The sequence below is a fragment of the Scomber scombrus genome, chromosome 10 (assembly GCF_963691925.1).
Source record: "Scomber scombrus chromosome 10, fScoSco1.1, whole genome shotgun sequence".
Classification (NCBI taxonomy): domain Eukaryota; kingdom Metazoa; phylum Chordata; class Actinopteri; order Scombriformes; family Scombridae; genus Scomber; species Scomber scombrus.
Genome location: NC_084979.1, coordinates 5,243,350 through 5,265,759, shown reverse-complemented (window position 1 = coordinate 5,265,759; position 22,410 = coordinate 5,243,350). Strand labels below are relative to the sequence as shown.

The window sequence follows — 22,410 nt, the reverse complement described above, 5'->3', positions numbered from 1 at the left end:
TTAGAACAAGTGACAACTCATTGTAATGGCTGAACAGTGTCTAGCGATAATGTCAGAGATACTCTAAAAATAGTCATTAGAGTACTATTATGTTGTATATGACCCCACTGCTACACCCCACTGGTCCACGCTATGAAAAAGTGGCTCCTGACACTGAATGAAAATGTCCCTTCTGTTGCTTACAGATCACTTTGTCTCTACTGTATCTATTTCAGCTTCAGCCACACAGCGGATTTAATCCCGCATCGTGATCCCTTAGCAAGGTCCGGGACAGCGAGGCTTGGGTGTGATGTTTACATATCATACGAGAGCTGCCGCTTACAAATTAGTCCCTTTGGGTGTATCGCTGGCGTTGTGATCTCAGTGGCCCCTTGCTTAACTCCTGACAAAACATGTGAGGCTCTAGCAGGCCTGTCAATCTCTTGAAAGCAGCAGTAGCATGTGTGTGTGTGTCGGCCCCTCAACGGACGACCTTACTCATGTTAACATTTGTAGCGAGCAGCTGCTGTCATACGTCTGGATCACCGAGGGGAAATGTTGAAGTGATTGTAGTAAATGTTAGAGTGCATGGAGATTAAAACTGAGTAGTTAAAGTGTTCTGATTTTTTTTTTTTTTTTTTTTTTTTGTGGATTCAGGGAGCAGCACATGGATGCAGAGCAATAATGAATCAATACATTGAAATAAGTGAATTAAAAATAAGTTTAAAAAACACTTAAGATCAGCAGTAAATTTCAAGTCTCCTTCCTCAGTTGAGGTCTTATGAAGAAAACGGCTTATTGTGCTGTGTATCAAACTATATATAAAATATATAACATACAGTTTGATACTCAACATCTGAGCCATTTCCAAAATCTGAGGGTCTCTGCGGCGATGTTAGATACAGGTTGAAGATAACATACAGCAAACACAAAGGTAAAAAATGTAATGTTATCTCTGCCGAAAACTGCTGTTAACACACACGTCTAACATGTTGAACACATTATTTTGAAGGCTTCTTCAAGGAGGAAGTAGTGCTTATTGCTCCCGGTTCCACAATATGAAAAAGATATCACATAAACGAGTCATTAAAATGTATTTTTGGGCTATTTTTACTTATTTGATGTTATATGATTGAAATGTAAGTTTGACATTATTACAACCTCTTCTCAATATGTACAAAAAGTCATGGAAGAAAAAAAATAAGAGATGACAGTCATGGCTAACTGAACATTGTATTCATGTTTAATAGAATGTGTTTTTAAAAAAACAATAATAAACCATAAATGTGACAATGAAATCAACGTTATACATTCTTATAAATCCTACAAACTTTTGACTCATCACTGTCCTGTAAAAAACATGTATAACAATGTGTGACAGTGTGTTTTTCAGCTAATCTATAATTGTTTTTTAAGCTTTTTTTTTTTTTTTTTTTACATAAAAGTCCCCCCCTCCATTAAAAATATATGTAGCTTATTGTTGATGTCTCAACTTCTCTGTACACATGGATGTATATGCATATTTTTGACCGTAGTTTTATATTCATGTATTAAATTGGTGCTCACTTTAAATCTCTTAAAGTGTATTTAAAGCACCGTTTGTGACATCACAGCTAGTCTGGAGACAATTTGTGGTCCAATATGCAACTTGCATAAAAAACTTGAAGCCTCTAGTTAAGTAAAAGACATTTTATATCTGCTGGTCCACATTTTTTAAATGAAAAATATGAGTAAATTCATAGATATTGGAGTCTTCAATAAGTGAGCAGATGTAAGTGTGATTTCATGATTTTCATATATACTTAAGTTAACTTTTTTTGGTGGAAAAAAACAGATTAGATACAAATAGAGTATTTTTGTATACCTTAAAAAAACGTCTATAAAAGCAAACTTAATCTAATCTTTCAAAGGTTCAAAATAACCAAACTTGGAGATACATGGTTTGGCTTCCACGGTGACGTCATTTTTGCTGTGTCTGCATTTTATGGAGCTAAATTTTTAACTGTTGTATGCTATGTTATGTATGTTATGTGTTTCCATGTAATGCAGTTGATATGAATAATCTAATGTATCATTGACAAACTACTGCAAAAACAACAATCTCATAAAAAAAATAGCTAAAATCATAGAAGCTCAACTACTTTATGTACTTTATGAACAAATGCTTGTAAAATATGTTGAAAGCTGTAAAATCAACAACTAGCAGGAGATTTTAGACAAAGAAAAGACTGCTTTGTACATTTGCAGAAGAAGAACACTCGTTTTTTTTCTGTGATTGGATGGCGGGCCAACACTTATTACATGTTATAATACAAAAGTACGTAGATTAAGAGATGAAACTGGCTTAATCTCACTGGAAAGTACATAAACCAGCAGTGTAGAATCAGATTATATTTTTCTGCTTAGACAGGAAATGTATGAGACTTTCAAAATGATCAGTATTTTAGATAATGCATAATTCAGTTTGTTTTTTAAGAGGGATACAAATATATCTTGCAAACTGTAATAAATTGTTTGTTGTAATTTGGACTCTTTTGAGTAAGTAAGAGAGTGCTGGGTTTTGCATTTGGGGTGATCCACCTTGCCAAATTGGATATTATTTCAGCAAGTTTTCGTTTGTTCGTCCAGTTTGTTTGGCTCACCCATCTTGGCCTGGCACTAGATAGTCCTCATCCCCCTTTCGCAATCCTGGAGGTGCCACTGCGACGCTTTCAGGTGGGCTTTTGGGAGTGTTGTAGACTTGAGCTTTAGTCTGTGTGACCTCAGGGCTGGCTTCGATGTCGTCGTAATTCTCCTGTGGGTCGTCCACCTCATAGGTCACCCCATCTATAGTACGGAACAACAGTTGGATGTTAAAATATGGTCTGATTGGTAATGACGTGATCATGTTGTGGACAAAACATGTTCAAAACTTTCCTGCGCTTTCATCAGGGGCACTGTCTGGCATGGGCATGTAGTCTCCTGAGGCGGCGTCAGTGTCTGCCTGAGAGGTCAGGGGCCGACCCTCCTCCATTTCATCAATATCATCATAAGGATAAGAGGAAGTGCTCCGTGCGTCCTGCTCTGCGATGACTTCAGAATCTGATCTGAATCCTGCTCGAAAAACAGCAACAAAACGTTTCATGAACTCTTTCACATTGTCCTACGTTTCAATTCATTAAGACATTAAACCATTTAAATAAATTCCCCATATTTTAAAGTTGTGTATGATTTTTACTTAAGTAGAAATTTATTTGAGTACAACACTGAATGAATAAACAAAACCCTCATTATTCTGTGTATTAATTAGAAAATAAAAAAAGACTCACTACCACGCCTGAAGTCTTCCATTTCATTTGCTTTGTTGTGGAAATCGTCCATATCGCCACTTTCAAACTCTACTTCTTTTCTTGGAAACATTCTCACTACACCAAAAAATAGCATTAGACATTAACTGGTACATGACAAACAACTGGTTTGGGCATAGAAACAATAACTTAATGCTCTCATACTAATGTACCAGAGGACAGCACAAAAGACAGAAAAACAAATGGTTAATTGGTCATATGCAGTATGCAGTGGTCAGAATTTAGTGTAGAAAGACTGACACCTTGTGGCAAAATGCCTCCATTACACCTTTTTCAAAACATTTGAGTTGATTAGCTGTAACTGAAGCCATAATTACTAGCAGAATGAAAGAGTAAAAGAATAATACACTTACATGAGACATTCTTGGCCCTCCTGACTATGTACATTCGTACAAATATAACGGTCAGTACCACCACAACAAGAAGAAATCCTAAGCCCACGATAACAGACACTACCGGGAACGAGTCATCTTTTTTTGGTTTTAGTTTGGGAAACACATACCCTGAAATCAAACCACAGCAGAGGGGGATTGGTACTTGGTTCATCTTGTTTCTTTCTGTGCTTCATTATTAATCAGAAATGTGCCTTAAATGTGTTTTCAGGGAACCAGTGTGACATAATGGGAAATAAGTCATGGTTAAGGTTACCTTTACAGTAGAGCTCAGTAGGCTGTTTTGTACAATCCTTTTGGAGGACACAGTAATTGAGGTATTCCGTGCCTTCCTTGCATTCCACTGATGTTTCCATGTAGACCTACAATCAAAATTCAGCTTGTCTTTAGAGTATTACCTTTTCATGTAAGCCATATAAAACAACATAAAGATCTGTCTAACAGCTAAAATTGAATGAATAATAAAGACAAATAGTGAAACATTAAAACATCATGATTAAATTATGCAGAAGTCATGGGTGGAAACTTGCCACAAACAAACATACAACCAAAAAATGAAATACATAAATGTACCTCTTTTTTCCCAGATTTGGGCTGGGGTTCTAACACCTCGCCACACTTTTGCATTTCACACAGAGTTTTTTGAAAATGCTGGGGAAAGTCGCACACTTTCTCCCACATATCTCGATATTTGACCTCAATCTGACCTCCGCATGTTTGTTGTTTGAGCCTGAACTTGACATTGCCTTTAAAAATAAAAAATAAAAACATGTAGATTATTCAGTACTGTCTGTTGGAGCCATGAGATGGTTAGCTTAGCTTGGCATATAACTAGGAGCAGAGGGAAACAGCTGGCCTGTCCAAAGGTAGAAAAACTTCAGTGAAATACAATAAGCTGCATTTTGAGACAATATGACATGTTAATTTGTGAGCTTCAGAGGTGCTGGTAGGCTTTTTTTAAATTTTTTTTTTACTTTGGATGGACCCAGGCCAGCTGTTTGCCCCTGTTCCTAGATTTTATGCTAAGCTAAGGTAGCCACTTACTGGTTGTAGCTGACATGAGGGTGGCACCAGTCTTTTAGTCTAACTCTAAGTGTGAAGTGTATATTCTTAAATGTCAAGCTATATCTTTAATACCAATTACTTGAATTCTCTAACTTTTGGAAATTCATTATTGCATTGCTAGCTGCAAAAATCCCATGAACAATGATAAATTAAACATTTCCTCCAACATGGATATGGGTATATTCTGGATCTTGGATGATACACAAAGCACATACTTACCAACACAGTGAATAAACACCAATTTTCCTCTACACGGTGCAGTGACTCTCTTGCACTGGCCAAGTTTGTAATGGTGGTCCTCACAATGGACATGGTGGTAGTTACCTGAACCAGGACTTGTATGATTTAATTTACCAACAATAGCGTTGCCGCAACTTTGCTCTTGGCAAACGATCTGTGAATTTTTATCGTCCCATTGACTGTCGCACACCTCAAGGCCATTTATCTTCAGTTTACCGTGACATTGCCCTGAGAGGGTGATTTTAGGCTTTTCTGGAAAGGAAAAGCAATAAAATAAGATCAACTAGTAAAGAAAAGATTAACATTTTCAGATTGACACTTGAAAACATTCATTAAAACATAAAAAATAAAAAAAAGACTGGTAAAGTTAACTCAACACCGACCATTTTAGCTGTACTTTGAAGAACAAACGTGCCACAACACACAAAGGCACACAACTAAACACAGGAGGTCATGAAGTTAAAAAAACTATTACAATACTTCTCTAGAGCTGCTTTGAAACCTCATTATACTGATACATTATACTTGTTTTGGCCTATTATTTTCAAAATCGATATCACTCTCATTTCTGTATACTAAACATGAAAATACAGCAAGACAGCAAATAAGCGTATTTTACAAAATGTTGAACATTTCCTTTAATGATCAAAAAACATGATTGTCTGTGTCTGTATAGATAATATAGCTTATAGTTTAGAAGTCAAATGCACCTTCACATTCAATTACGAGCTGATTCTCCTGTGTGGATGCTTGTGGCTTTTCACAATCCCATATTTTCCCTTCTTCTCCAACATCTGTACAGTTGAAGCTCTTCTTCCAGAGACTCTCATTGGCTTTCTTTTGCGTCACCGACTTAAAGGGCCCACACTTCAGATCCTTGCAAAACTTCTCGCCCACCGTTGTTGGAAGGCCTTCCGCACCAACAGCAACTATGTTTTCTTCCTTTGATTTAACATACACAGCTCCAGTACAGGTATCACTGAGTGTGATCTTCCTCCATTCTAAAATTAGCAGCATGGACAAGTGAGAAAAAAACCCCCCAAAGCTTCAGAAAATACAAAACTTACAAAACAATATCATGTATTAAGCATTAAGTCCACCAATGCCTCCAAGATGCTTTTTACACCTGTTTGTCATGCGCAAACTTGTAGTTGAATTGTTAGGCTGATATAAAAACCTTTAGAAAGTTTGTGTTGATGTTAAAGACCCTCTCTAAAACCTTCAGCACTCATGACTAAATGTGCAACAAAGTTAAAACTTGATCATATCAGATCAACCTCTCATTGTAAGATGGTAATTAATAAAATAGGTTTTTAAATAATTAAGCAATTTGGGATGTCCACTTGGTTGCTTTCTTGCCAAGAGTTAGATGAGAAGATTGATAACTTTACATTATATATGAAGCTAGAGACAGTTAGCCCAATTAGCACAAAGACACTGTATCTGGCAAAAAACACAACTTGTCACTTTAAGTTGGTGAAGACTTGCTGTCTTTTTGCTAAGCTCAGCTAACTGCTGCTGTAGCTTTAACTTTGGACAGAGCTACACTTGCTGTTTCCTCCTATTTCAAGTCTTTTTGTTCAGCTAAGCTAACTGCTGCTGTTGCTTTATGACAGTGGTATCAGTCTTCTTCTCTAGCTCTTGGCAAAAAAATAATTTTTCTGAAGATAATGAACTATTTCTTTATGAGAAAGTCTCTTATAATGCTTGAAAAATATCTGAGAAGAAGGAATAACATCAGCTCTCCGTACAGAGAAGAAGACATTTTGCATTTGAGTCAAAATCATTACACATACCGGAGCATTGGAGGCCACCAAGACGGCAGGGCTGCTTGTTAGGAGGGACTTCACATGTCTTTAACAAGTTTGACTCATACTCCAGGTTTGATATATGATTCGTTTCTGGTGGAGGTCCGATGTAGTCAGTGCTGTTGTCAGCAACACCACATTCCAGCTCCTTGCAGATGGCGTTTTGTGTGGTCTTGTCTTCAAGAGCTTCCTTGCACACTGGGAGTAACTGATTTTCATAGGACAGCAGAACATTCCCAGAACATTTGTCTCCAAAAGTGTCTAGTTTGGGCTTGATGCTACCTGCAATAAAAGAATGACAAAAACAGAGTTAAACAGATTTGTTATTTTGATAAAAGAACAAAAAAAACTAGATCTGGATCAAAATACACAGTGATGGGCTTGTGCAAAGATGGAACAAATTTGTATGAAAGTTGGTCTCATGACCACTGAGTGATGGCCATCTATATGTATCATGGAGATACATTCAAGTTTGCAGTGGTGCTCTGATCAGTATATGCTTGTTCGCATACAGTTGTTTTTAATTGTGTTTCAGAGTTGTCTTAGTTTATATGAAACAGGACAATCACCAAAAATGAATAAGTTAATTTTTAGCCTATGGCCTAACTTTCCTCCAGATGTCACTGAAGTCTTTGAGAGGTTCAGCTAACAAATAGATAAACCAAACAGAGAACATCACCTCCTTGTTGAAGGATAGGAACTTATTAAGAAACTTGAAATTTAGAGGCATTTTGAGATGGTAGGAATACATGGGGCCATTCAATCTGACAGAAAGATTAAACATAACAGTGAAATTATAATCACATTTTAAAAATGTCTTTATAAATATATTGGAATTTTAAAAACAATTACCCGAGCAAACGACATAGGCTGGTTTTTGGCTACAGGTTCGATCATTAACATCATTTATGACAAAGTTGTAACTGGTCAGATTGGCAGGATTCTTTGGAGAGTGCGCACTCTTGATGATCACCTTCCCCGATCCTTGTTGATTGATGGGTTTCAGGGCGATATTCCCACATTTCAGCTCTTTACACAGTCTCTCAGACATGCTGTCAGTCCAGGTGTTCCTGCACACTCCTCCACACTTCCCCCTCATGCAAACATTGACCCTGCCCCAACACTCTTCGGTCAGGGTTATATTGATTTTTTCTGTTAGGGCAAGCAAAAGGCAAAGGGTCAAGAAATTGCTGGCAGCGCTTATCATCACATTATTTCACATCTAAAATATATAAAGAAAACTGAAGCAGTGGAGTAGAAGTTAGATTGTAGTATATCTGTTAGGCCAAATTTGTATAGCATTCCTTCTCGATCAATTTTTTGTAGTGTTGCCTAAATGCATCCTATCTGGACAACAGGACAACCAATAAATTATATGACTGCTTCACAATACCTGAACATGTCACGGTGGCAATACTGGCATTGGAGTCTGATGTTAATGGGGCTGTTTCACAGTCAAACAGAGATGTGGCGTTGGATGGGCACTTGTATGATTCAATTAAAACCTTTTTAGAATTAGGTTTGTGGTTAAAGCTTTGGGCCTCCCCGCAGTGCATCTGTCCACACACAGTGTTGGCGGTCTCTTGGTTCCACGTCTCGTTGGATCCGGAGAGCCAGGAGATAACGTTGCCCTTCTCTATCCTCACTTTTCCAGAACAGGAACTCTTTCCATCGAGAAATACCACCTTGTGCTCTGACAAAACAAGGAAAGAGAGACATACAGTTGGTGTTAGGATTGTGATGGACTGGCAACTTGTCTAGGGTGTCCCTCTCTTTCTTCACAGTGAAACATTGAAACACTGAGATGCAAATGAAAAAATATTGTAGACCATATGGTGTTTAAACTAATTCTTCTTTTTAAATCATTCCAAAAAGGGAATAAAGTGTCTTCAGTCCTGGAAGTGTAGACAATATGAGCTGTGACATCATGTATGAAATTGAGCTGATTGAGCTATCTGCAATAAAACGTATGTTCTATGTTTTTTATCATGATCTTATAATGATTGGCATTTTTAAAAAATGTTCTCAGTGGTTCCAGATTGACAAAGTTAATACTTAAGGCATGTATTTTATTTTTTGCATTAATTATGATAGATGATTGATTATGGATCAAAAGACTAAGCGTAATGTGAAAGGTGTCACTGGTATTGACTATAACCCCACCCAAATCTGCAGTTCCCCTCAGCAACCATTTCAGCAACTTTCAGCTCATTGTTTTGGTTTAGCAGCCTGCATATTGGCCTGTACACTACATGCCCAGCACCAACTGCAGTAAGATAAAATTTGCAACTAAAGCTGGTGAACATAGAAGGACACTCAGCAGCTAAAGAAAAAGAGTCACATATTTCCTAGATATTGGTCAGGTAGCATGAATCACGACTTCAAATGGATAGGTTAGGGTTAGGGTTTAGGGTTAGTTAATAAATTAATAAACATTTAAATTTAAAAGATTTATAAGATTCTGGGTGAGACTACCAAAGGGCTAACAAATATGGTGTAAAATTCGATATTAAAACAATGTTCTTGTAGATTCATTACCTTCAACTCAAACCTCAAAGAGAAATGTGGAGTATGGTCCAAATTCAATTAAGAGCCTCTCTTATGTAACTGACAGTGTGGAAGTGAAGGATGACAGTCAGGGACAACAACAAAAGGTCAAAGGGCAAGACAGACAAATAGAGGAAAGAAAACTCACCTTCACAGATTATTCCGAGTGCTTCCTTATCGCGAGGCGAGGTGGCCAAGTTTGTCACTTTACACTCAGATATGTGTTTGACGCCTACTTTGCATTCTATGTTCTTTTGCAGGAAATCACTTGACCCCTGGCTGAATTTTTCAGCGCTATTGGGTTCTCTTGCATCTCCACATTTCAGTTGTTGGCAGACAACGTTTGAATTGATATCTTCCCATTTCTGTTTATCAACGTTTTGCCACTTGCCCTCAAACTGGATCTCCACCCTCCCGGCACATTTTCCGGGGCCGTCCACCAATCTCGCGTCGACACTCCCTGTACAGATACAGCAAAAGAAATGTGAAACATGGGTCACGTACTACATAAAAACCTTTCCCTTGCATACATTTGGGTAGATATGTAATTGCACATATACTTTTTTTTTTCTTTTTCGTTTTTTTAATATTAATCAATGAAGTAATACATTCCCTGTCTTGGCTTGGTATTCCTTCTAAATTGCAAAAGCCATATTCCTTACTACAAATCACAAGAAGATACAATCTATCATCACTGCCGTATCTCACCTTCACACATTGCGTAGGCGTTGAGTTGACATGACATTTTTTTTGTTTTGTCTCGCTTGGCTTTACAGTGCCACAGTGAGGACTCCTTGCCTTTGCATTCCACCATGTCCATTATCCATCCCATTGAGGACTTACTAGGTACAAAGTCCTTGAAAAAAGAAGAATTTACAGTAATTCAGATATGATTCATTTTTGCAAGACTGTAAACCTTTATGGACACAAAAAGAACAGTAAAACAGCTGTTTCCAATCGTAACGCTCAGTCAAGTGTCTCCTAGCTGTAGCTTCATATTTAGCAGAAAAATATAAGATTGTTATTGATCTTGTTATTGAACGCAGCAAGAAAGTGATTGGGTATATTTCTCAAAATGTCAAACTCAACTTTAAGAAACAATGTGAAGAACGTTGTATTGGGGAGTAACTAGTTACATATAATGTAATATAATTACAAAATAAATGTAAGTGTAATCTGTTACAGTTACTGCGAAAAAATGTGTCATTAAATTAGAGTTACTGATGAAAATGTTAATGATTACAAAGGAGTTTACATCTGAAGTCTCACCTTTAAGATTTTGCTCAGGAGGGTTTTTTTCTCATTTTTTAATATTTAACGTGTTACTGAATATATTTATTGCTGTTTTTATTTCTTTGAAATTAATATTATTTTTTATAATAGGGTAACTAGTAACCTGTTACTTTTCAAAAGTAACCTCAGGGATGTTTGGTTGGTTTGCCAGAATAACCCATATAATCTTTTATATTATTATTCTAAATATGAGAAGAAAATCAAACTATTTTTTAATTTCTGGTCATCCTTATTTAACCAGGAAAAAGAAAAATTGTATTTCAATTTAACATTTCTCAGCTGCTCAGCTCCACCAGGTGAAACATACGGCTCTTTAATACAGAGATCATCATCACAGCCATAAAGAAGATCTCTCATTAAGATTGGCTTTCTTACATTGAACCAACCAAAACCAGCATAACGTTGCTGTCGTGTACTTTTAAGCAGCACGCAGGTGTTTGAGTTGGAGCTGCAGGGTTGAGAGGAGGTGTGTGGGGAAGCTAACAGCTAACACAACAGCGTCCTACAGCCGCTGATTTAGCATTTACCATCATCCTGCAATTGCCACTTGTATCCACAAGGGTCACTGTTCAGCAAAAGCTACACAGGCTCACACAAACAAAAGCAAAAGATAAAATAACACTCACCGTATTCACTGCTTTTCCGCATTTTAGCTCTCTGCAAACCATTTCAGAGTTCTCTTTGGACCATCCGGTGCCACACACAGGGTGATCTTTATTATTCACCTTAATATGAACGTAACCGTAGCAGCTGGTCGTGTTGTCCTTCAGAACGACTTCAACGGTGTCTGCAGAAAATTTCAAAAATGGGGGATAGTGTTTTTTGATATCATGGTTTAGATCAGGGGTGTTAAACTCATTTACAGTCACATACAGCCCAACTTGATCTCAAGTGGGCCAGACCAGTAAAACCATCTGTTTCCAAAACAGGCGTCATACTTTGTTATCCAATCGGCCTGATTAGACCCCTTGGGGGGGCCGGTTCTGGCCCATGGGCTGTATGTTTAACACCCCTGGTTTAGATTTTTAAGCAACTTAAGATAATGGGTGAAAAAATATTGATATACATTTTTGCAGGTAGAGGAATAATCAAGACAAAGAAAGAACATGAGGAAAATGTTACTTGTGGAAAAGACATTTAAATATTATTTAGGTGAATTACCTGAGCATTTCAGCTGTGTCTCATTGTTAGTGATATTGACAATGTCACCACAGTGCATCTGGCTGCACACGTTAGTGGGTTTGAGGTCCGAGAGCTTTATGTCAGTCCAGTCATTTCCTTCTTCCATTTGCAACCGCCCAGAACAGGCGTTTGTTGAGTTTCCTCTGAGTTGCACTCTTTTATAATCTGTTTAAATTAACAGTTTTCTTAATTCACTGATATGTTGCCACAAAAGAGAAAACTTCTGAGTGCGTGTGTGTGTGTGTGTGTGTGTGTGTGTGTGTGTGTGTGTGTGTGTGTGTGTGTGTGTGTGTGTGTGTGTGTGTTTGTGCGAGTTACCTGTGCATACGACATAAGCAGGTTTCTCGCACTTTTCCTGAGTTACACATTGCCAAAGATATGTGGAATTCATATTTTCGGGACACTTGATTTTCATAAACGTTGACGGTCCTTCCAAGGCCACCTGAGCCGGCTCGGAAAAATTACGGAATTTACCACATCCGAGGCTTTCACACAAATTATCGACTGCTTCCTTTCCTTTACATGAGAGGAATTTTAGAAGAAGAAAAACATTTCAAAAATCATTTTTTTCACAAACATGTCACATCACTGATACCAGTAGTGTTATTAAGACCGAAAGAAATGGTGAGATGAAGAAAAACATCATCAGGCTCATCCCTTCAAATTCATTACAAAGTCATATAATGAACAACAAAACACAAAATAAAGAACATTCAATGTGTTGTTGGAAAAGAACCCAAGAAGCGAGAGTGACTGAGCTGGTTCTGCAATCATTCTTTCCTAACATGTTTCCAATGTAAGTAATGGGGACAAAATCCAAAGTTTTTGTATTGTGCACAAATGTAAGTTTCAAATGTAATTTGAGACTTCAGCAAAAAAAATGAAGTTTGCATTTAAGTCTGAAAGCTAAAGTCTTTTTGGCATTAACAAGGGTTAGGGTTAGTTAAGGTTAGTTAAGGTTAGTTAACTTTCAGGGCTGTATTTTTGCACAGAACAAGGACTGTCTGCTTGTCCCCCATCATGCGTATTAAAAGTGCATTAGGAAGGCATCTCTTAATGGCCTATCAGTGGTCACTAATATGTGGGCCGCGGTCCGGATCTGGACCCAGACGCTGTCCTATCCCGACCTGGACCTGTAACTGATTGAATATTGAGGATTGTTAAATTTTGTCTGAGCGTTTCTATTTTAACGGGCGCAGCTTCTCCAGCTATTACGGTAAAAAAGTGGAGCGGCCCTCGGAAACTCGCAGACCAATGAGCATAGCCAATCTTCTCACGACGCTAATCAGCCAATCAAATCCGTGCATTCGGACATGCTGAAAGACTCGACTGTCAGTGAGATACACATGGAGAAAAGAGGAGAGACGTTTTGTTATAAAGTTATTAAATGTGAAATTAAGTTTATGGTTTAAGTTTGAGTTAAGTTTAAAAGTAAAAAGGGATTTTTTAATGCACTTTATTTTAAAATGCCATCTTTATTTTTTATGAGAAAATAAAATGTATTTATCTTATTCTTTTTTAAATTCTTATTTAATTAATTGCATTATTTATTTCAATCCCACGGGTTGAGTGTAAATAGAAATGATTGAATTTCTATTGTATTTATTTGACAGTCTACAATCTACCTACTAAACACAGATGCTGGTGGAACTACAATAACCTCAGTGAATTTTAATTGAATACTCCTGATCTATATGAACATAAAGAATGATTGCAACAAGCAAAATCTGTCCACTGTTGATATAAGCACCTGATTATTGTTTTAAAGTAGACTTTGAATCTATCGTTTAAATAGGTACTACAGTGGTTGCACATGCATTGAAGTTGGGGAACTCATAAGGGGCAGATTAACCCTCCGGTCCCTCCAATTTTGACTCAGGAGGACAACAGGTGTTAACTCAAAAATGAAGTATAATTTCATTTAAATGAGGCCTATTGACCATAATTTTCAAAAATATGTGTAAAACCTGTGGTGTTAAAGTTCGTGTAAAGTGAATTCAGCCATTTTCTTCTAAACACATTAAAAAGCATTTCAACCATTTAGGTGACACTTGGTAGGGGGCGGGGTTTCAGCAAACTCGGCAGGCACGCCCACAGTGTTTGGGAGCAGAGAAAGAGGCTGACTGTTACACAACTTTGAAGCCTAATTTCATATATTTGGCAATTTTTTTAATCATTCAAATTTGGCAGGGTGGTTAACAACACACTTCTCTGTGGTATGTCAAACTCAGAACACATATTTAGGTCTAACACAGAATTGGGTGATAATTTACACCTTATTCAAACCTAAATAGAAGAAAAAAAAAAAAAAAAGCAACCCAATACTGCCTTTTTTTTACTCCACCCACACCCCTCCTCTGTAATACAAGCTTCCTCTTAAAACAATATCTCAAACTAAAGCTGAGATAACTTTTGAGATCATTTTTTGTGGCGCTCTAGAGTCATAGAAGATATGATGCAACAGCTCTCACAGACTGAACAGTACAGTACTGTAAAAGTAATCAGGACTGCATATGTAGAATCTAACTGAATAAGCAAATGCTGCTGCTTGCTACACTGCCTGTATATAGGAACACACTAGATTAAATTCAGACATCACAGAACCTTACTTGTGTTATCTTTGTCAAAACACAAGTAACCTGAAGGTGTTTTCCCATCATCTGTTGAGTACCGGACAGCTCCTGCACATGTATCTCCTTCAAGATGGATTTTGATTTTGTCTAGAAGAGAAAAAAAAGAAAGAAGCAGTAACAGCCTGGTAATAAAACAAAAATAGTCATGATATTTTCTACAGTTGTTTTTTACAGAATGTTTGACTTTTTATTTATTTAACCAGGTTAGTCCCATTGAGATCAAGAATCTCTTTTGTAAGGGAGACCTGGCCAAGACAGAAGCAACACAGTTACAGTAAAAGAATCAGACAACACATTTTAGCTACATTAAGACTTACTTACAGCCTGGATTCCAGAGTTTTCACCAGTGCTTTAAATTCAGTCAAGGTACGAGGTTTTGAAGATTAAACTTATTTCAAGCAATACGTGCCGAAAACCTAAAAGCTTTCTTTCCCAATTCAGTTCTTACTTTTGGAACAACCAATTGAAAAATGTCCATAGAGCGAAGATAGTTACCTTTTAAAAGCGCACATCTCAACAATGCATAACAATACATAGAATGTATCATAACAAATATAAAAAGTAAAAGTTCAGCCTTACTAGAACATGCCACCTTCTTCACAGTCGGCTTTTGGTAGAAGCTGATGCCCCAACCTGGATGTTTACATTTCCACAGCTGATCCTCTGTTCCATCGCACTCCACTTCATTGAGCCAGGTTTTACCATCAGTTTTTCGACTCACATCACCCATTGCGTCCGGCACCGGCTCCCCGCAGTGGGTGCTCCTGCACACCACTTCTTCAGTCGTTCTGTTCCAGTTACTGTCGCCAAGGTAACCCCAATCTCCTTTGTAGATTTTAACGTAGCCTTCACACGGGCCGTCTCCATCCTTAAGATACAGTCTGGGGTCATCAGCTGGTAACAGAGAGAATATTTGAAGAAGCATGTTGATATAGTGAGGGATACATTTCCGTTTTGTAGTTTTTTTTTTAACCATCATTTTGTCTTTTTTTTTTTTTTTTTTTACACACATATACTTGTATTTGTACCCGCAGGGGTCCCTGGGTACTGAAGCACGTGCCCCCCTTATAACTTAAAAAAAAAAAAAATCTGATTGGATAATGTATTAAAAAAGTTTAACACTGCAGTCGGGTGGAAACCTTGTAACTCCACATTTTGTTATGGACATAGTAGGTTTCTGACAGTGACCATAATTATTAACATCTAGAGAATGGGTCTCTCTTGAAAAAAAAAAAAAAAGAACAATCATTACCAAATCTTAAAGACATTTTTTCATATATATATATATATATATATATATTAAAAAAAAAAATATATATATATATATACAATAGAGAAGTAATATGAGAAAAAAAGGGTAATGCTTTATTTTCAAATAATTTCCCAGCATTTTTCATGGATAGAAATATGTCTTTTGGTACTAATTTAAGAAAAACATATGCATTTATGAAAACTGGATGTATAAATTAAACTACTATTTTTTTTCTTTTCTACGAAATGCTGCAAACTATAATACGCTTTGAATATTACAGATTCTTAAAATAAGCATTACAAAAAAACAAAACAAAACACAAAATATTAGCCAAAAACAATGTATATTAGCTCTGGGTTTTTTTTGTTTTTTGTTTGTTTGTTTTTACTTCTCATTCTTTGTTTTATCAAAGTAGGATTTTCAGAGTAGTTACATTTTATGCAGCAGTGAGATTTAGTATGAGACCAATACGGACATTTTTTCCTGATAAAGTTTTTAGAAAAATGACCGTATGTCCTAAACAAAATATGGAGCTACAAGGTTTCCGCCCGACAGCAGCTTTATTTAATTAAAATGAAAAATAAGTTGTTTAGGGGACATGCGCCTCAGTGCCCAGGGGCCCCTGGGGGTTCTAATGACATTTAGTCATTTCAGCAGACGCTTTTATCCAAAGCGACTTACTAGGGATTCATACACCGTTGGCACAGCAACGGGAGCAATTTTGGGGTTAAGTGTCTTGCCCAAGGACACATCGACATGTGGACTGGAGGAGCCGGGAATCGAACCGCCAATCGTCCAATTGGAGGACAACCGCTCTACCTCCTTTTAAGCATTTATTTATTTATCTTATCCGTGCAACGGTTGGTATAACTTTAAGTTCAATTCATCATTTTTCTCTTGAAAAATGAACATTTGGTAAACATTTTTCATGAAATATGTGTATTTATATGAAATAAATATATACATTTTTGCAAAAAATCTTCATCAATTTCATAATTGACATGAAATCATGGAAAACTCATTGTGCACAATTTTTTTCCCCCCAAGGTGAGAAATTTAAACCAACATATATTTTCCACAGCTAAAGGTACAGTATAAGCATGTTATTTTCAGATTAGCTTCTTCCTGATTTTGTTTCAAATGATTACCTTTTTCTATTTTATTTTTGAATTAGCATGAAAATGCTTCAAATTTAGCAGAATAATCTATTGTCATCCAAACTGACACGGATTTAACAGTGAAATCATTTATATGATCACGGCACAGCAGTTCATATTAACCTTTACATACTGTTCATATTCTGACTAATAATTAGTCTCTACAGCAATTCCCCATCAGTTATTAATAAATGTTTGATTCATATTATGGAATTTTATATTTTATGATCCAAGAGAACATTTTATAGAATATGTTTGAATGCTGAATTATGTTTTAAATAAGCAAAGGTCAAATTGTATATTTACATATATAAAAATATGTGGCAACTTCAAAGATTTATAAAATGATTATATTTACATTTCCTGTAAACTGTGGGTCACCTTAGGAAAGGTACTGCTAAAATAAATGTTTTTATTGCTCTTAAATGTAAATTGGGTTAAATTTGACCCTAAACAGTATGAAAGGGTTAAACTTATTTTGAAAAACCCTTAACATGAGGATATCGTGGCACAGAAGTTTATATTAAACTTATTTTGAAAAACCCTTAACATGAGGATATCGTGGCACAGAAGTTTATATTAAACTTATTTTGAAAAACCTTTAACATGAGGATATCGTGGCACAGCAGTTTATATTAAACTTATTTTGAAAAAACCTTAACATGAGGATATCGTGGCACAGCAGTTTATATTAAACTTATTTTGAAAAACCCTTAACATGAGGATATCGTGGCACAGAAGTTCATATTAAACTTATTTTGAAAAACCCTTAACATGAGGATATCGTGGCACAGCAGTTTATATTAAACTTATTTTGAAAAACCCTTAACATGAGGATATCGTGGCACAGTAGTTTATATTAAACTTATTTTGAAAAACCTTTAACATGAGGATATCGTGGCACAGCAGTTTATATTAAACTTATTTTGAAAAACCCTTAACATGAGGATATCGTGGCACAGCAGTTTATATTAAACTTATTTTGAAAAACCCTTAACATGAGGATATCGTGGCACAGCAGTTTATATTAAACTTATTTTGAAAAACCTTTAACATGAGGGTAATTGTCACACTTTATACATTCTGAACAAATGACTTAAAACAAATCATTTTGATCAACAACCCAACACACACACAGGGAGAGAGAGAGTAAAAAGTTGAAAGAGATGAGTTGTAACTTGCCTTGTGTGATCACCTGCTCAAAGAGAGCAGCGCAGAGGAGAAGGAGGAACCACATCGTCACCACAGCTCATGTCTACAGAGTGAGACAGATGAATGATCCGCTCAGCCTTTTATTGCCGAGGATGTTCCCACCAAAAATAGACATGAGCTGTAACATGTATGTGGTGTAAAGTTAGACACACACATATTGTCTTGTAATGACAAAAAGAAAAATATAAGGAGGATCCTGAGTGGGAAAAAACATATTTAAAAGAGCATTTGATTATTTATTTATTTATTTGTAATTTTAACCCAAATTATCTGACACACATACATGATATAAGACAAATTGTCTGCTTTTATTGTTATTTTTTAATTGTTTATTCGCTGTATTGTATTTTTATTTTTCTATGTAAAGCATTTGGAGCTACATCGCTTGTATGAAAGGTGCTCTATAGATAAAGTTTATTCTTATTTTAATAAATATATATAATATATTTATAAATAAATCAATGGTTGAAGGCTACAAAAATTGACAGCTTAGACAAGTGCGACAAAAATCTGTAGAAAAAGCACCGATCATGAGATTGTTCATTTGATGGTAGTCAGTAAATTAAAGGTGCATGTTCAAGTTTTACAACTGATTCACATTATGCATCTTTAAAGTTGTATGCGTGTGGCTTTGTCTTAAATGTATTCCTTTTATTTGAAATGCTTTCGATTGGAATGTCTATGTACATATTCATTCTGTAATGACTGGATGGGTACATCTTTTTATGATTTTTTTTTTTTTTTTTTTTAATAGTACGTTGTTTTTTTTAATGAATGTACGATTGATAATACTAATTAATGTTAGTCAAAAATGAATTTGGAACTAAAATGAAACAAAAACATTTACATTTAGACATCTACTACATTATTTTAATTTTTATGACTCAGCCATATTTACAACAATTAAACTGTTGTAAAATCATTGTACACATATTTTGAATTTTTTTTAAAAAACACCTCAGTAATTGTCATTTCACATAGCACATAACATAATATAGCAGTGGTAAAAATTGAAGCGACTGTGTTGAAACCGATGCCACTGATGGACGATGTGATAACGCGTTTCACTAATTTAAGTATCAACCTTTTTACGCTAATCAGGAGATCTCGACGAAAACTTCTTAACCTCCTTAAATACAAAGATTTAGCACTGAGGAGCGACACACTCTGCAGTCATCAAGGGAACAAAATGTCAACTCACATCAGAGAAATGTCAAGCTAATAATATTCTTTCTATGATTTTACTGAGTAGGAAAAACACTACCAACCGCCTGCTATCTATCAAAAGGCATGTAATACTATAAAAAAAGGCTCTGATTCTGAATATATATAAATATAAATATACATATATATATATCTATATATCTGGCTTCCTCAACAGAGAGATCCAGATCTCTTTGCTGCCATTTGAAATAAGACATTTGAATAACAATAATCACAGTTACCTTAAATCTACTTTGACGTTACTTGAGATTCATAAATGTTAAAATATAATGTTCTAAAACATATTGCTTGAGTTGTATACTTCTTTACAGACTAAATCAGATATAACTAATTTTGGGACCAAATATAATTTTACTGCATTCAGCCTGGACACATTAGTAGAACACATTAGGTAGACTGTACTTATATACAGTAGCTCTTTTCTAGTCTTTTTGACCAGTCAAAGCTGTTTTACACTACATGTCACATTCACACACTGATGGCAGGAGCTACCACGCAGGGGGCCACCCTGCTCATCAGGAGGAAACTAACATTCACTCACACATTCATACACATCAGGAGCAATTTTAGGGGTTAAGCGTCAATGCGACGTGCCCAGGGACACATGGACATGTAGACCCGGAGGAGACGGGAATCAAACCACGATCTTCCGATTGATGGACGACTGCTCTACCTTCAGGGCCACAGCCGCCCCCAATGAATACGGGCATAATAAAAGACACAGCACGACTTATGGGCAGTTTAAAAAAAAAAAAAGAAATCATAATATTACTTTTAAGGTTCAACAAACCTTTTGGAACTAAAAGAATAATCCCTCAGCTAAAATGTCATTGGACCTTAAGAATGCTTAATTGTGCAGTACCAAAAAAAGTCATTAAAATACCTTGCCAATGTTTAAGCCATGGAATAAACTTCATTACTGGAAATAATTATGAATGTTAACTTCATGTTCTATGGGGTCAGATTTGACATCTTAAATGCTGTCTGGATGTGGACTGTGGTTACAGGTGCAAACTGAAAACTATGTCAGAGCTGCAGGCGGCTGTGGCTTTGTGGCTTCAGACTTTCCAGAGCTGTTGCACACCAGTAAGTAAAAAAACTAACTCCACATGGCTACAAAAATGTGAAACACAAACTGTTCAACTTTAGCTGCTTAGCCTCCAGTAACTACTGAAGACCATGGTGACCAGTATAACACTAAATGCTTGCAACGGAGGACTAACACCTCAAAAGTAACACAAATGTTACTGTAGTAGAAATAAGAAGCTTCGGGCAGCTTTTTCATTGCTTGGCTCTTTATTTCCAGGCGTGCACAGTGTTGGAGGATGTATTAAGATTCTTAACTTCAGTAAAAGTCTTTAAAAATACCCCGTTATATGCAAAAATGTTACTTAAGTAGAAGTACCTAAATATTATTCACAAAGTTGACTAAGAGTATCAAACTCAATGCAGAAAAATGTGCTGTGTGAGTGTTTTATCATCATCATTGATCATTTGAGCTGCATAGAACTATTCTTATTGGCCAAGCTGGAACAAACCTTTTTTTTATATCATCATTATATATTTAACCTTTTTTCAGTAATAGCTGTCGGAGTAGAGTAAAAAGTACAAATACTTTAAATGTTTGGGTTTACGTACAGTAAATGTTCTCCCTCTATTGGCATTTTTTCAATTATCTGTGCCATTTATTTCCTTTACAAAGAGTAAAATACTTTGAATTGAAGTTAGGCGTACGTGTGTTAATAGATGAGGGTTTTTTTCCATTGCGACCTTTTGCCTTATCTGCAAGTTTAGATAACACATCATCAGTGCTTACGTAATACTTTAAAACACTTTGTGCACTTTGGCTTGAATGTATTAGACTGTGGTTTTTTTTCACATTTGTATTTAATTTTACATTGTGATAATTGTACAATAAATACATGTTTGCCTATTTTTGTATTTTTAAAAAAAAGAGTTACAACATTTTTCCTAAATATGTTTTTACAGGTGAACTACACATCCATATGTTAAAAATGAGAGAGGCTTATGGAAGTCAGGTTTGGGCTTTTTTTATGGACCAGGGTCACAAACTTACAATGAAACCTACATGGACATTGTTACTGTATGTAGCTATAGAATTGTCCTTTGACTTTCATGTGGGCGTTATTTTTTATTTAAATTGTGTTTTTTTGAATTTTTCAGGATTGTATTTTTTTAGTTTTTATACTGAATGTTTTGTGCATCTTTATGTTTCTTTATTGTGTTTTCACCCTAACCCCTAACCCTAACTTGGAATTTTATTTTGGTGTCTATAATCCATTAATAAATCATATATCATAAAAGGTGTGAAATTACAGAAACACTGAGAAATGTAATTTAAAAAAATAATTTTAGAAAAAGTGTTAAAATACTGTGATTAAAAAAACATTGCAATAAAACACATCACATCACCACATTGCTTATTTAGTTGTAATGTTATATAATGTACTGTTCTTGTATTTATGGTTTGGATAGTTTGCAGCTTGTTCATAAATGTTCATTGTTTTTATTGCTTTTCACATTAAATCATATTTTTACATACACATGACGGGGGAGAATAAACAGAAGGTGTCATATATGGAGAATCTATCTATGTATGCATGCATGGTAAAGGTACATTGCGTACATATTACTTGTGGCCCCTTTTCATTCATGTCAGGCAGATATCATAACTGACATATTCCACTGTCTATAAATAAACGTTGCTGTCTTGTTCAAATATTCACGACCCAAACAAAAAACACAAATATTTTAACTGATGTGAAAAGTGTTACATTTCCCACCCAGAATATTACGGCAGAACATTGTGAATGTTTGATCTCACAGCAACGTGTATGACTCATGGGTGGGGGGGGGGCCGGGTAGTTTTGACCACGCGGTTAAGTTTTTTATCAGGGAAGCGATCACAGATTGAGTATAACTGACTCAACCATGGGCTTATGAGAGGAGCTTGTTTAGCAGAAATAAAGCCACAAACCTCTGGGTTGTGTTATTTTGAAAGCAGATCTTCCATCTAAGCAGGAAACTGTGATCTCACATTAGCTTCTGCCTCTCAGGA

At 35.9% G+C, this 22,410-nt stretch overlaps 1 protein-coding gene across 1 annotated transcript; it reads right to left on the bottom strand.

Annotated features, from left to right (window-relative positions):
- Positions 1 to 1,073: 1,073 nt before the first annotated feature.
- LOC133988258 (scavenger receptor cysteine-rich type 1 protein M160) lies at positions 1,074 to 18,138 on the bottom strand. The gene is made up of 19 exons (XM_062427841.1): positions 18,078 to 18,138; positions 15,066 to 15,380; positions 14,463 to 14,573; positions 12,172 to 12,369; positions 11,833 to 12,018; positions 11,298 to 11,458; positions 10,087 to 10,234; positions 9,527 to 9,838; positions 8,225 to 8,524; positions 7,684 to 7,983; positions 6,820 to 7,113; positions 5,734 to 6,024; positions 5,003 to 5,275; positions 4,292 to 4,464; positions 3,975 to 4,080; positions 3,680 to 3,829; positions 3,288 to 3,383; positions 2,898 to 3,072; positions 1,074 to 2,807 (listed from the first exon to the last, which is right to left on the bottom strand). Exons 1-19 carry the CDS (start codon positions 18,130 to 18,132, stop codon positions 2,618 to 2,620), a joined length of 3,834 nt encoding a protein of 1,277 aa, XP_062283825.1. The 5' UTR covers positions 18,133 to 18,138; the 3' UTR covers positions 1,074 to 2,617.
- Positions 18,139 to 22,410: the final 4,272 nt, after the last annotated feature.